This window comes from Styela clava, chromosome 14 (genome assembly GCF_964204865.1).
Source record: "Styela clava chromosome 14, kaStyClav1.hap1.2, whole genome shotgun sequence".
In the NCBI taxonomy this organism is placed as follows: domain Eukaryota; kingdom Metazoa; phylum Chordata; class Ascidiacea; order Stolidobranchia; family Styelidae; genus Styela; species Styela clava.
In genome coordinates this window covers 16,694,120-16,709,433 of record NC_135263.1, presented here as the reverse complement: position 1 = coordinate 16,709,433, position 15,314 = coordinate 16,694,120, and the positions used below count along the sequence as shown (strand labels likewise).

The 15,314-nt window shown below is 36.1% G+C and overlaps 1 protein-coding gene across 8 annotated transcripts in view; it reads left to right on the top strand.

Moving 5' to 3' along the window:
* The first annotated feature begins 293 nt into the window (after positions 1-293).
* LOC120341158 (filamin-C-like) overlaps positions 294-15,314 on the top strand; it is a 40,275-nt gene continuing 25,254 nt past the window's right edge. For 7 of the 8 annotated variants that reach the window (XM_078119748.1, XM_078119747.1, XM_078119745.1 and 4 more), the window contains exons 1-11: positions 294-885; positions 3,688-3,939; positions 5,612-5,709; positions 7,530-7,677; positions 8,180-8,376; positions 8,803-8,962; positions 9,431-9,622; positions 10,803-10,940; positions 11,392-11,528; positions 14,262-14,370; positions 14,705-14,905. In XM_078119748.1, the coding sequence (XP_077975874.1) occupies positions 543-885; positions 3,688-3,939; positions 5,612-5,709; positions 7,530-7,677; positions 8,180-8,376; positions 8,803-8,962; positions 9,431-9,622; positions 10,803-10,940; positions 11,392-11,528; positions 14,262-14,370; positions 14,705-14,905 (1,975 nt within the window). In that variant the 5' untranslated portion in view covers positions 294-542. Of the gene's footprint in view, positions 886-3,687; positions 3,940-4,418; positions 4,517-5,611; positions 5,710-7,529; positions 7,678-8,179; positions 8,377-8,802; positions 8,963-9,430; positions 9,623-10,802; positions 10,941-11,391; positions 11,529-14,261; positions 14,371-14,704; positions 14,906-15,314 lie in introns of all 8 variants that reach the window. The other variant, XM_078119744.1, reaches the window with a different exon arrangement.

The following is a 15,314-nucleotide window of genomic DNA, read 5'->3' as shown; positions in this document are numbered from 1 at the left end:
TCTATTTCATCGATCTTCGTGATTCAAATTTATAATATTGTGATAAAAAGTGCAAAAAAGAAATTTTTATTTACTTTATACCCTGCCGAATATTTCTCGTGTATAGTATACACTGACGGGTGATGAGAAATTGCAAATATATAATTGAAAAGCACTTTCAGATGCTTCGTAACGACCTGAAGGTCATTCCAATTACGTGTGAAGTGGTAGCAAGAAACGTATTCATTTCCGCCCAAGCGACTAAACGCTATATAAAATGCTTCTAAACCCAACATTTTCATATATTATAGGAATGTGTAAGTTAGCTAGATTGTTGTTATAACTGACATATCATCTCAACAACTGGAAAACAGAGACGACAAGCCTCCGATATTTATTTGATCTGAACTAAAGCAAAGAAACGACTTGTTCGCGACTCCACTCGAATTTTAGCGGAATTCACTCAACTCGTGCAAGCACACGCAATCAAACGCTATAAAACCATTGATTGTGCACTGAACCGTAGATTTTTTCGTTTATATATATAGCTAACAAAAGGCGCGATGAATAGCATTGGTGAAGTCAGTTCAGGCGGAGAGTTCTACGACGACGAAGAGATGCCGGCTACCGAAAGGGAACTGGCGGAAGATGCTCCTTGGAAGCAAATCCAGAAGAATACTTTTACCAGGTGGTGTAACGAGCATCTAAAATGTGTTAACAAGCGTTTGGGAAGCTTGGAGACGGATTTATCCGATGGTTTGAGGCTGATTAGCCTCCTGGAAGTACTATCCCAGAAAAGAATGGATAAGTACAACAAGAGGCCTAATTTCAGGCAAATGAAGCTGGAAAACGTTTCCGTGGCGTTGAAATTTTTGGAAAGAGAGAGAATCAAGCTTGTTAGCATTGGTAAGCATTTTTTTAAACAATTTAACGACTCAAAAAGCCGTATTACAGTATTATGAAAATTAGTAGCATTTTTATTACAGTAACATAATACTTCACACCATGTTCTGGCGTGGTGATGTATTTGCGCCTCACCGAGTATTCCCAAAACCTGTATGATTGTGTAACTGGGCTGCCGAGGAGTCTCAAATAATTTTGCGTCCCATGCAATGAAAATATAGCAAACGTAATGCTTCATTGCGTCTGTTAACGCTCACCATAACAGAAACAACAATTAAACCAATTGCACTAAGGCCTTGCGGAAATGATTTGTCACTAGTCTGTTAGGCGAGAAGGCCTTTACACATCTCTGATATAAAATTTACAAAACAACACGTATTTCACTCAGAATGCAAGTCAACACTACTAGGAAACGACTGCCAAGTTTTATGCAAACGATGGAACCACATCAATATTGTCAGCGTAGCGTATGTTTGGCTCAGGTTGGGCGGCATTTAAAAATCACTGGGGCTCTGAATGCGAACATTATTCGTACTTTATTTTGTTAAAAAAATCACGTCAGGTTACAAATTTGGGCGTTGAAGTTCATAGCCGGAGGCGCCGGTCACAATTTATTATTAGCGGCATGCGCACTCGTTCAATCATTCTAGCCATAGAAATACCGATACATTACCGCTAACAGAGGGGAATAAAATGAGACTGGTTTGGCCAATGATACACCTACCGTTCAAAAGTACTGAGCAAATCATTTTTAAGTATGCTTAGATTCTATAAAAACATATCAGTGCAGTATTTAAATGCTGGTAAACAATATGACAACGCTCTGCACGCTCGTTTTTGCGCTTGAAATCCATGTGATATGAAGCCTATCTTATTTTAATACTGGTTCTCGCTGTTGTTGTTGTAATTGAAATTTTCGTATAAGCTCCATTTAATGGCGACAATGCATACAAGATCATTAATTCGTTTGTCGTCTGTTTTCTTCGCTCGAAGACACATTGGCATTGCTCACGTCTTGCGCTGTGCGTAATAAAGTATAATGCATCACCTCAGCCCATTGATCATGTCATAAAATTGTATTTCATTCTGAAACTCTTAAAACGAACTCTTAAACGAACTCAATCGTAAACATCGTGAATAATGTCTGACTAACGGAATTTCATTTATTGCCTATTTACAGCGCTCGATTGGCTACGAAGGTGCGTTCATTTTCGGTCCATGCGTGAGTTTGTGAGAATAAAAACCCAGCCATTCTTTACAACGCAAAGCCAAATTGGATTGATATCCTCAGCTGGTGGTCAATTACGCTTCCAAGAATGTTGATTTGTGATTGTTATTAGATTTGAATCAAGCTGCGCGCACACTGTATAGTTCCCATACATTGTAGATCATTCTTTTAAATTGCCGGCGACAGTAGGATAAAAACTTTGATATGCACGTAAACATACGGATAAGATTTTTGTTTTCGAGCATAAATTCACGCAGACTGGTAATTTGTACATGATTAAGCGTAAAATGATATCTGACATTGAAAACAATTATAATATTTTAATCTAAATGTCATGTTTTACCGTTTAATACTATGTCATTTAGACCGGCTTATATAAACATAAAGCCATAATAAGCCGCTTGGGTTTAAGTATCAAGCTAAGGGCGATTGTGACAACTATCGAGTAGACAATGGCTTGAATATCGATTGTAGTATTGTACAAAATGAGCTAATCTTACTACGGCTTCTCGTTCTGTATATATGTTGACATTCAGTTTTGTTGGATTTTTTAAGTTTTGCTTTCACTTTTCCTTGTCGAGTACTATGGCTTTGCTGATGCAAACTTTACCCTTTTACTCTTGCCTACTGATCCATATAAAAGTATACATGACTTGACACACGAGGAGATGTTTTTAGCTTTTGATCTAAAGTCGAATACTTTTTTATTTACTATTATCGATGCGTACGATGTAAAAGTGTGGTAGAAATAGTCGCAGATTAAATTACCGAAAGATCTTTAATTTGTGGATTGGTTGATTTATTGCATCACTGGTTCTTCAGTGCATGGTCGGGCTTAATGCGTGGTATTCCGATTTGGAAGGCATGCGGAAGTTAACGCTTACGCCCTCGTGAAAACATTGCCATCACATCTTCTTTGGTCAGATATAAGTTGCTATAAATCAAACTTGTGTTATTTCCTTTCCGTTCTTAATCTGGAATAATTCAGTTTTGAACTTTCTACAAAAATAACGTCATATGAAATGACAACAAACGGACAGTAGATACACGTTGCAATGCAGGCATAAGATTACATCATGGCTCGATTTGAACCGAATACTCGCTGTCAAAATGTGCATATTGTTAAAGAATACTTTCCCCTGAATATTGCCGGTGACATTTCATTGTAACCTCATCATGTTTTAACTTGGCCATGCTTGATGACTGCACATTCATCGTCTCTGTCGACTGTCTTTCTGTAAAGCTTCAATAAAATGGTGATTGCAGAAATTGGGCAATTTGTTAAATCACCATTTAGTAATCAATTTTTAGTTGATTATCGCTAATCAATATCGTAGATTAAATTGATTGGCCAACCATTTGCAATGAAAAATGAAGCGGGCTGCGGATTCTAAGAAATGTCGAAATAATCTTTTAAATACACATGACTTTAGAGTTTGTCGTATTTGTGCATATGTCATCTTCATAGCATTTCATACATGATATTATTGTCATTTTCTCATTTTGAAATTCACTAAATTTTCGAATCTGATGCAGTGACGAAGGCCTTGAACTAAAACATTGATTCTCTTTTTCAGATAGCAAAGCTATCGTTGACGGAAATTTGAAACTTATACTGGGATTGATATGGACGCTTATTTTGCATTATTCCATTTCAATGCCGATGTGGGACGAGGACGAAGGCCAGGTCGAAAAAACCAAAGCTACTCCAAAGCAGAGACTTTTGGGATGGATTCAAAACAAAGTCCCCCAAATGCCAATCACCAATTTCAACAAAGATTGGCAAGATGGCCGTGCTCTTGGAGCTTTGGTTGACAATTGTGCCCCAGGTACGTGTCCATACTTTATGCTACAATTTATGAACATATTCAATTGTTTGGGTTGTATTCTTCGATTCAGGCAGGATAGGGTCTTCAATATCATTGGTCCACTTACGAATTTTCCTTCATGTGTTAGCTGCAATAACTTAAACCGCTAATATAGGAAACTGGTCCAATTTCCAGCAGCATTACTTTGAAATGTAGGCTCCTATTTGTTATTGGTGTAGGTCATTGTTATTCCAAAGGTGATATTTGTTATGTATACCACTGGAGGCCGTGTTTAATAATTCGATATCAAGTTTTTTGTTGGCCTGTTTTGTAGTTGGTTTTACTTTTTTTTTATATTGGAGAAAACGGCCGATTGATATAATGTATTTAATAGCGAGCCTATGTTATTGTACTTGTCACAGTTCAATTTTTATCATTTTCTTTTTCATCATTTTTGTGTTCTATGTATTGTTTGTTACCATGCTAATTGATAAAAACAGGATTGTGTCCCTCTTGGGAAGACTGGACTCCAGAAAACAGGCTCCAAAATGCACAGGAGGCCATGGGACTAGCCGACCAATGGCTAGGTGTAGCGCAGGTCTGAAAACTGTCTGAAGCACCCATCATTTTCACTGCGTGATTGATTGGAAGTTTTAAACTGTTAAAACATTGAATTTACTCAAATTTTAAATGTACAATCGGAGTTAAAACCGTTTTATATGTTATATCAGGAACCAGTGGATACAACAATCCATTCCTGTTTTAAATTAAAACGGTTTTATCTAATTGTATTCCAATTTGAGTAAATTTTAATCGTTTTTAACAGTTTTAACAATGTTTAGATCGAAACAGGAATGAGCGTGTCTGCAGATTTTGAATTGTTTAAATTTGCATTGAGTCAGTGATTTTAGAAAAAAGATTCAGTCAAAGATACTTGAATCAAAAAGCATGTTGTTTCATATATTAGAAGACGCGCATTTGATGGTTTTTGCCCAATTTAGTCTGTCAGGATATTTTTTTTATAAATCCTCGATCAAAAGATTCGAATGAAAAATATTTTTAAATATCCCATAATTTAATGGATCAGCTATCGCTTTTACTGTTACGTGTTGTAGTTGCGTTAAAATTAGATCCTGCTTTTGCTTTGTAGAACTTGGCAGCGTTTAGATGTGACCGCTATTGCTCGGCGAATTGCTATATTTGAAGCATTTCTGAAAGATAATTTCGGATTGAAACAATACAAAATTTTTTGTATGTTTTTTGTCTATAAAGCACTAAACGGCAAGTGACCTGCTACCCGACTATAGTTATTTGTTATTGAACAAGAAAAATGTTCTATCGCATTGGATAATTTCGGACTAAAACAATTGAAAAGTTTGCCTATTATGTGTCCTAGTGATGGCACGCGTACTACCCGACCCTAATTATTTGGACACGAAAAACTTTTATCTAGCAATGTCAATATCGCGTTCTTTTGATGATATGATATGCATGCTTATATTCAACCACGGAACTGGTTTCCAGATCACTGTGTGATTTTTCTACCATTTTTGTTTGCATGTAAACCTACCTCATTCACCAAAATGCTTCTTCAACATGTTGATTCAATGATTGTGAACATGCTGAATGCTGATATTGCCTGCACATTGATCGATCTTCAACACTTGCTTGCTTTGAACCAATGAATGAGTAGGCCTCTGTCCTGATTGGGAAGATTGGGTCCCGGAAGAGGCGGAAAAGAACGCTACAGAGGCGATAAAATTAGCCGATGACTGGCTCGGTGTACCCCCGGTATGTAGAAATTGAAACAAATATTTTGTATGTGAATACATATTTGTACCTTCTCTACCATATTTTTGTTTACGAGTGATCTACAGGCAGAATATATATAACATGATGAGTCCTTAACGCGTAGAGAGCTCGAAATATTTCCTGCCTACCTATTGTTCGACATAAACGACCATTCGACACAGGGTATAAGAACTTGAAAATAGACCAGTTATACTAAATAATGTAAGAAATGTAAAACGTTTCATGCAGTAAAAAACTTACACTTGGGTTTACTTTGTGCCACCATTATTCCACAAGTCATGGACTGAATTCCTAAAATCATTGCCGTTGTCGGTCAATTACACATTACGAAATTAATTTAATGAGTTGACATTAGATATATTGTTGAATGGCTGTCTTCCCTGAACTTAAATAAAGTTTATAACGTTGCCCTTTTAGATCAGATTTACGGATGATTTATATTCGAAATTATTCAGTAAATATTACGTCATTGTTCTTGACCTCAAATAGTATTTATTCATTATAATTTGCGTCATTGGCCTCGCCTTTGACGACAAACATTTCTGCCCTTCGAGTGACTTTTATAAGGCCTAACATTACCGTGCACAAATCGCTCAGAATTTTAAATGTATGTTACAAATGTATTTCGTTATCTGTCGTATTTATAAAACATTGGTATTTTTCATCAACAAATCCAATCCAATTAAAGCCAAAATGTGTTATGTATTCAAAATTTTCTTTTCTAATTAAAACATTTTCTCACACAACGGAGGAATTTGGCGCGCAAATGATAGTCAGCCATAATCAAATTTTCCCGGCACAGTACTTCAAGTTAGCAAACAAGTTATCTATTTAATTGAACTCGTCAAATAAATGATCGCCCCACGTTCAATTATTCTGGCAAATATTTATTTTGTTGTTTTGGAAATCACGATCGAACAAGCTTGATGTTGAAGTAAATCAGCTATCTAGGTGTATTATTCGAACCTTTGATATTTAAGGACATTTCAAAATTTCCAGTTCATAAAACATGATCAACTAGTCAATACATTTCAACTGGGAAACTTAACCTGTATTGAATAATAATGACGCCATATTTGTCGTTTGATATCGATTTGGGACTAGCTCGTTTTTGTTTTTGAGAGTTGAATTAAGTTTAGCTGGTTAACTCGTGTAAAATTGTCAAATTTCAGATATAAATGCCCACTGGTTAATTTATAGCCGAAAGAATTAAAAATCGTTAATCACTGAGATCTGGTTTGTCTTCGCTGATGATTAAAAATTGTCATTTCATTGTCTCGGCGGATGCAAGTTGTCCCGTGGCTGAAATGATATTTACCCACTGCGTCGCCACGTTCCAGCGCCACCGCAAGACCTATTGTGTTCGTTCTCAAATAAAGGGATCAGTTCCCACTACTCAAATACAGTTTCATGAAAGTTTTTCTTGACTCTACCAAATCCATTGATGTTCTCTAAACTGTATTGTGGAAATGGCGAATTTTTCAATGAATCAAATTTTGCTCTTCAATCCGATTAAGCTCAGGAGATTTCCACGGCTATGCATGTTATAGATGGAATTAGAATGCTTGTGATTTTTCTATTTCCGATTGATTTTTGTGTTATGATATTCAAATGAAGTGTGTTAACTGGAATTTGTGTGATAAAGTACTATTGTATTTCACAACCTAACTATTCTTCTAACATTTCTGGCCAAGCAATGGTTTTATGTTTGTCATAAAATCTTCTAAGCTTTGATTTTGTTGCCCGCTATTCCACATATTTTTGAAACGTTTAAAAATCTTTCTATTTGAAAATCCTAGGTTATCGCACCGGAAGAAATCACCAACCCGAATGTGGACGAACACAGTGTTATGACATATTTGTCTCAATTCCCCAAAGCACAACTAAAACCCGGTGCGCCATTGCGCCCAAGAACGAATGCCAAACGTGCACGTGCTTACGGAAAAGGTTAGTTAGTATACCATGGAATGTAGAGTTTCAGAGAAGGCAAACTGATTATCGTTCATCAATTGTACGATTAAAGTCTGCAAATTTCCAAATGTCTGTAAAATAATTTTGCGCGGAGGCAATTCAAATGGCGATTGTGTTTTACGCCTCTACGTGATACTAATGTGGGAATGCACATATATAGATTTGCTGTTTTAGCAATGTTTTCGGGTTTGGAAGTTCAAAGGAGGGGTGAACGGACATGTTGTCCAAATTTGGCTGTCATTAAAACACCAAGGCTGACTTTAGCACAGGCAGATACACAAGTCCCGTACTCCCGTAATCAATTTTGATATTATATTAAAACTTGTTATTTATCAAATTATTTTCCAATGTTTCTGTTTGAAAACGCTGAAAACAAAGTGAACCGTGGGGATGATTATGTTAAAATTATAAGAAATGCAATACAACAAATTACCTTATAAATAAACGCCATATTTCATTTGCATCTTCTGTTTTATAGGTGTGGAACCCCATGGTTTGAAAGTTGGTGCACCCGCACCTTTCACAGTAGAAACTGTAGGAGCAGGAAACGGAGCTGTATTGGTTTATTTGACTGATCCAGAAGGACACGAGACGGAATTGCGCTCGACTCCAAACAATGATAAATTGAAAACATTTTCCGTTGTTTACCATCCCATGGTACCGGGAGAGTATAAGGTATGGTCACTTCTTTGGCCATGAATGCCGTTTGAAAATAAGAAAATTGCGACGAATTGTACACATACTATTTAACTTGTGTCAGGATCAAAGCTATTCATATTTAGTTTGGGTATCGTTTTCTATTCAACTTAAACACAATAAATTTAGTGGCGTTATAAAATACTCTATACCGTAATGCCACGCCCTGTTCATTTTCAGTGCGAAAATTGAGCTTCTACTGTTCCTTGTTATCAACACCGCCATCAGTTATTCTGAATTTTGCCTCGGGCTTCGGTAGCAACAAATTAGGCGCCATTGTTTTGTTTAAATATCATGTTCAATTATTTTACGCTCCTTTGATAATATTGATGGATATATCCCAGCTTCCAGCGTAAAAATAGTCTAAACACTTACTTTTAAAATTCAATTTCTTTACATTTTTAGGTTACTGTACTTTTTGCTGGCCAAGACATTCACAAAAGTCCATTTTTGGTAAATGTCGACGATACACCTGTCGATCCGAGCAAAGTACATGCCAAAGGACCTGGACTGCAAAATGGAAATATTGTAGGGAAGGAAACGTATTTCGACGTTTTCACAGAAGGTAATTGGATATTTGTAAAAAAATAAGACTATTATTTGAATTGGTAAAATTGTACCGCCAGGCACGAATAATATTTCTAATTTGGGATTGAAATTTGGAACTCAATTTCAGCTATCAATGAGTATTTATGTGCTTATAATAGATCAAATAGCAGTAGGCCTCCTATTTTTTCACCTGAATTCCCCTTTTGTTTGGAAAATAATTTTTAGTCGTATATCATACCCCATTGACCACAGGAAATTTGGAATTGGATGATTTGTTACTTCTAACAGAATATAGTACGTTAAAAGAGAATGTTGCTTTAAATGGAGTTGAACTGTTGTTTCGGAAGTTGGATAAATTTTACTACTGCTTCAAGTAAAACGAAAAGCGGTCTTGAAGATTAGAACCGAAATCTTGAAAACCGATATCAATCGCCAGCTGGCTTCCTTCCTACACAATTCAAATAACATTATTCTTCCTTTACAGGCGCCGGAATCGGAAACGTAGGGGTCAACATTATCGAACCTGAGGGGAAACTTCGCCCGGAAATCTCACAAATTGATGAATATGTTTACAGGGTGAAATACACCCCACGAAGTGCAGGAAATCACGAAATACACATCGATTTTGCCGATCATCCCATCCCAAAGAGTCCATACCATGTCCATATATCATTGCGTGAGTATTGTCGGAAGAGTTTAATTCTTTTGCCATAACGGAGCATGGAAAATGATATACAATGATTTGAAAAATTGTAAATCGTACTGTTTCTGGTGCGATTTTGGACGCTAATGGACATATTCTTTATCTTTAGGTTTGCAAGCGAGCGCCTACTTGCCTGTAATGTTCATTGGCAATATTTGTCTAATAAGTAGGGATAGGTGAATTTATCCATAACAATTACGGATCATGCCTGGTTGTGTTTGATTGTTCGAAATATTCTTAGGCCGTACATAACACGACTCCACCGTTATCTTTCAAATTGGAATTTTGTGTTGACTTTGGGAACAAAATATGTGTTCACTTACATCGGTATTTAGGACAGTTTGGGAATAGTTAATTAAATTGTAAAATACACCAGCATTTTTGAGTTCAATTATGTCTGTTTGAGCTTTGTGTATCTGCTTACTATGTTGCAATCTTCACTTGTACTGAGTTGTACCTTCAGCGATTACTCAGTTTAATCAGACCTGGCTTACATGAATGGAATGTATGATGCGTAGTCTTACCTTCTTAAATAACAATGAATATTCGTATGGTAATCCGTACTTGAAAACTTACAACTAGAAGTGTTGTTCGTTTACTCAATCTTGGTATTTTCAAGTCCACGCACTTAAATATTTGTATAATTACTGGTATTTTACAGTCAATCCAACTGGTTCAATTTTATAGTATTTTTTATTAAGTCTAGATTTTATTTTCGAGATGGGTGCACAAACAATGTTTTAATCGGATTTTACTTCGAAAATACTATAAATTACGTAAAACGTGGAATTTACAAATTTTTCAATAGTCTCCTCGTTTGTACGTGGTTAAGTGGTGTGCACTCACCTCACTGACTGCGTCTATAGTTCGCAAAACGCTCCCGGCACGAGCGGCTCGGCTAGCGGTTTTATATTGGCGCAATTTAGAAAGAGTCGTTACACCGAAGCAATTTTGTGTTTTAAACTCATTAAATTTAAAGTATGATTGCGTAGGATAATGTTTTTTATTTTTATAGCATTTTTACTTTATCACAATGGGTTTCCCACGCAAATTTCAGAAAGTATATCTAATAACTGTTTTAGAAAGCATATTACATTAGTACTCGAATCTATAAAGAAACACTTGAATTTATTTATGTTTGTTCTTATTCCAGCACTTAATCCTGGCGCAGTTTGGGTTGATGGACCTGGAATCCAACCCGATGGTGTCGTCTTACGACAAAAGACTTATTTCACCGTACATACAGAGAAAGCTGGGGAAGGGCAATTAGCTGTTAAAATTGTAGGACCCCGTAAGTCGTTGGATTTTTTGTATACATAGAAAACTGCTTCAATACAACAACACCCCCTAGTTATCTATAATCCTGAAGGATTTAGACCTGGAAGTTATATTTTAGCTTAAAGCTAAATCCTCTTCAATCTATTTTGAGGCGCAGAGTCGGACGAGTGTCTAATTGTGACCATACATGACCAGTCATAACAATTTTAATTTTGTACAAATTTGTACTTTGTTCTGTACTGTAATCCTGATCCCATAACAAAGGTTGTTCAAATACCGCAAAATCGTTACCGTGCAAATTTTGTCGTTTTGTGTTTTGTTATGTTATTTGACCAAATCGGGAGTTGTTCCTGCTAACATTTCACCAAACATGTTCCATTGCTAAATGTCTCATTTAGATGATATTTAATTAAGTATCATGCTTGATAAGAACAATTCTGACGTAATATTGACGTCATTTTTAGGTGGAGTTAACGAACCGCTAAACATCGACGACAACCACGATGGAACATACACTTGTCAATATCTACCCAGCAAACCAGGGCAATACGTTGTTTCTATCACATACGCAAGCAAACCAGTACCAGACAGTCCATTCAGGGTAAGTTGAACCCGTCTGAGGTCGCTACTTGTAATCAATTGTTAATTTTTTGTGTCGTTTGCGTCAGCTATATGGCCAAAAGGAGAGTCAAAATTCAATGATCAGAGATCAGTAAAATCAGTGTATCATATGACCTCTCTTATAGCAAGATGTTGATAATTATGGTATGGTGCGAATAAAACTCGCACTAAACGTACTTGTTAACAAAATGCTGCCTAACTACCAACAACTTTGTATGATTTAAAAATTTGTTACTAGCGCTTCCAATTTATTTTCAACGTGTATCTGTAGTATTACAACTTACCTTTTCGTTGTATCAATGTGGGTAGTACAGGCCCCTTTCTCAATTTGATTACGCACTTTTGGAGGGTTTTCTTACGCTTGGAATAATGGTCATCCGTGTATAGTTCGCGAGTAATTTCGTACAATAGAATTCAATAAGAGACCCAATAAAATGACGTAATCACAGACGGTCTTTATCTAACCTGTTATTGTCCGTCTGTGTCTGAATTCTTTTGCTGGTATTTGCTGATTTACGTTTTTGAGAAAGGAGTATTCGATTTCGCATACTGTCCTTTCGTATCGTGAAATAATAATAACGTACCGTTTCAATTTAGATAGGATTTATTCTATGGTATATGTACCTCGTGTTTTATGCGTAAACACCTTCGTTTTGAACATGTGGAAACTGGTACTGCAGAATTCCTTTTAATAATTTTTGACTTCAAATTGGTTCAGAATGCACCATTATGTTTGCTATTCTTTACTTTGTGATGTGTTTCGTTTACCTCGCAAGGTAAAAAAGCATAATGAACAAAATCTTTGTTACATACTTGGCATTAACGAAAATGCAATTGAAAACACCAATACTTGAATATGATTTATTTATAGGGTATTTTCCTAAAATTGGAGGAACATTCAGTATTCAGGATACCATTGACTTATTTTTTGAGCCGTTTATTTTCAATGAATTCAATTAAGGCAGAATTATATTTTAATTGTAATATATTGATTCTTTGTTGAATAACCCTAATTGTTGTTTGATTAAAAAATGAAAAACTAGCAATTTGGTCTCAATGTTGCAAAATAAAGGAATGCATTCCGTCATGACAACTCGAAACATTTACCTAAAACACTTTTACCGCATAGCATACTTAGTTAACCTCCTATGGCATCATTATCACAATCCATTTTCTCGTGTTTTGCCTGAAATAACGCGCTTAATCGTGCCGGCTCGCCATATAAGGGCATGTCTGATTCCGCAAGACTACAAGTCTTCTTTTCGTAGCTCGTTCGTCACTCGCTCTCTACGGCGCACACACAGGTGCGCGCATGCGTGCGTGCATAGGTTACGATTATGACGATGCTTGAAACTTGCGAGGAAAACATTCCTGTACTGAAAGAAGTTTTAAGTAAAAGGGAGAATATTTTTGCCAAAAAATTGTATTCAGTAAATTAGAATTACACATTTTGCAATTTTGGGAATCGAATACGCCAAGTAAAACAAACACCATAATGACGGAAACCCTCTGAAAATACAACCGGTTATTACGTAACCTTCATACTTCCCACCCTTTGAAATACAGGGGTTTCGAAAACGTCAAATGAATCGCTTACTGGCACTCTTGAAACTTCCTCAATGAAATGAACCGTATTTATCGTTATTCGCGTTTAATGAGTCCTATTCATTCAACTATACTGAATGAATTTCAGGTCGCTGTTGCGTACGTGATCTTTCCTGCGCTTCATATATCAGTGGTTCGCAGTGTTTGTGAACGAAATGGCAATCGAGGCTTCCCAGACTCCAAATTTGTCGATGATGCTTGCTTGCGTCATCGTCACCGATATTTTTATGACACAATACTGTGGCATGTGCTACGCGCTAAGGCGTGGGTAACATCGCTGCATAATATGCTGCTGAGAAAATTATTCTTGGTTCACGCACAGACACCATGTCCAGATAATACGATCATTGCAACGTATTACCTTTGAATTGTGGAAAATAGACATCGTCGCGATTCATAGAAGTTGATCATAATGACTAGTTTAATAATAAATGCACTGTCAATTTGGCGTTTTATATTTGATTCATGATTGGCAGGATACCGATACCCTGTATTTTTTGTGGCTTGTCTTCAGATTAACACTCGCAGTATGTATTAAACACTGAACAATATTTCGTTTCCATCAGATGTATACACTTCCTCTCAACCTTTTCCCAAAGAGGAAATAAAAACAACATGATACCCTAAGCTCGACTTTTGGGTTCTGAATGAAAGGGGTATGACTCGCGGAAGTGACGCATCGCCGTCCGAAAATCAAAATCTACCTCTGTCACTTAGTACGTAAATAAAGGGAAGGAAACACCTGGTCTGACCCTTCTTATTCACGGGATATGTAATGTTCTAATATCTTCTTACTTTGTTGTAAGATATCGCCTTTGGGACACTTCTCTATAATTAGAGATTGTGAAATCATTATTCACAATACTTGAGCGTCTAAACCCTGATGAATCACAGGCTATGACGGCTCCAAAAATGCGATAACGCAAGTCACTACTAATAAATTTGTTATAATTGAATATAATTGGAAATCATCACTATTAACTCCTACACAGTGTTTGTCTAATATAGCTTTGTCTAGGATAGAAACAATCTCACAATAGGACAGTTTTAGGTAGTCTAATTTTTATGAAATATGACTTGAATTTATGGTTTATACTTATTTCCTCAGGTGAATGTATCAGTACCAGCTGATCCCAGTAAAGTTAAAGTATGCGGACCTGGTATTGAAACTGGAAATGTTGTTGGGCAACCCACATATTTTGAAGTTATTGCAACAGGTAAATACAAGTTGATTTAAGCATTGTTTTTGCTTATGCAGACGGGACAATAGTTTCAGTGATCATCAGTGTATCTTTTTTATAAGAATATCTTCCACCTTTTGGTGAAGATACATGTTTAAGTGCAACAAAACTCCTATATTACTTAGAATAGTTGTCTTCACTGGTGTTATGCATACCGATCTAGCAGGGCAAAAGCATAGAAGAATATAAATAATTAAGTTAGCCATCAGATATACCAACTAGATAGCATAAATTCATATTGCATGTTGACATTTAATCATTACACCGCACTTACAGAAGAATTTTGCTGAACAGTGTTTATTCTATTTAGATGCCGGAAATGGGGACGTGGAGGCAGTAGTTTATGATCCAGATGGCAACCCAAGAACTGTACAAGTAGACATTGAAAGTCGTCCTAACAATGTATGGAGATGTACCTACACTCCAAGGGAGAAGGGTCCTCACAAAATAGAAGTTAAATTTGCAGGAGATCATGTGCCAAAAAGTCCCTTCCGAGTGGATATTGTCCCAGGTTGGTTATTTTCTATGCCATGGAATTTGTTACAATCATTTCGTTAATATTTTATTTTAATCAATATTGATCTGATGAGCTCATCTTTTTTCATAATTTTATAGTACTGTAATGGGTAGTAAATACAGGATGACCCTAAAAAACAAAACCCAAATCATTTGGAACGTATTCTAGAGAGGACATATCTTTGTGGAAAGTGTTACAAAAACTTTTGTAAACCAATCAAACAATGGACAAACAACTTCAATTGTGATATTAATTTTCGTTGTATTTGAGAAATATATTACTCTTGTTTTTTACATTATCCTTTAGTGTATTAAAATGGTTCTCATAGTTTTAATAATAAGTTTATGCAGCTATCTTTTATTCACAAAAAAATGTAAAATGGTATATTGCTAATATTTTGAAT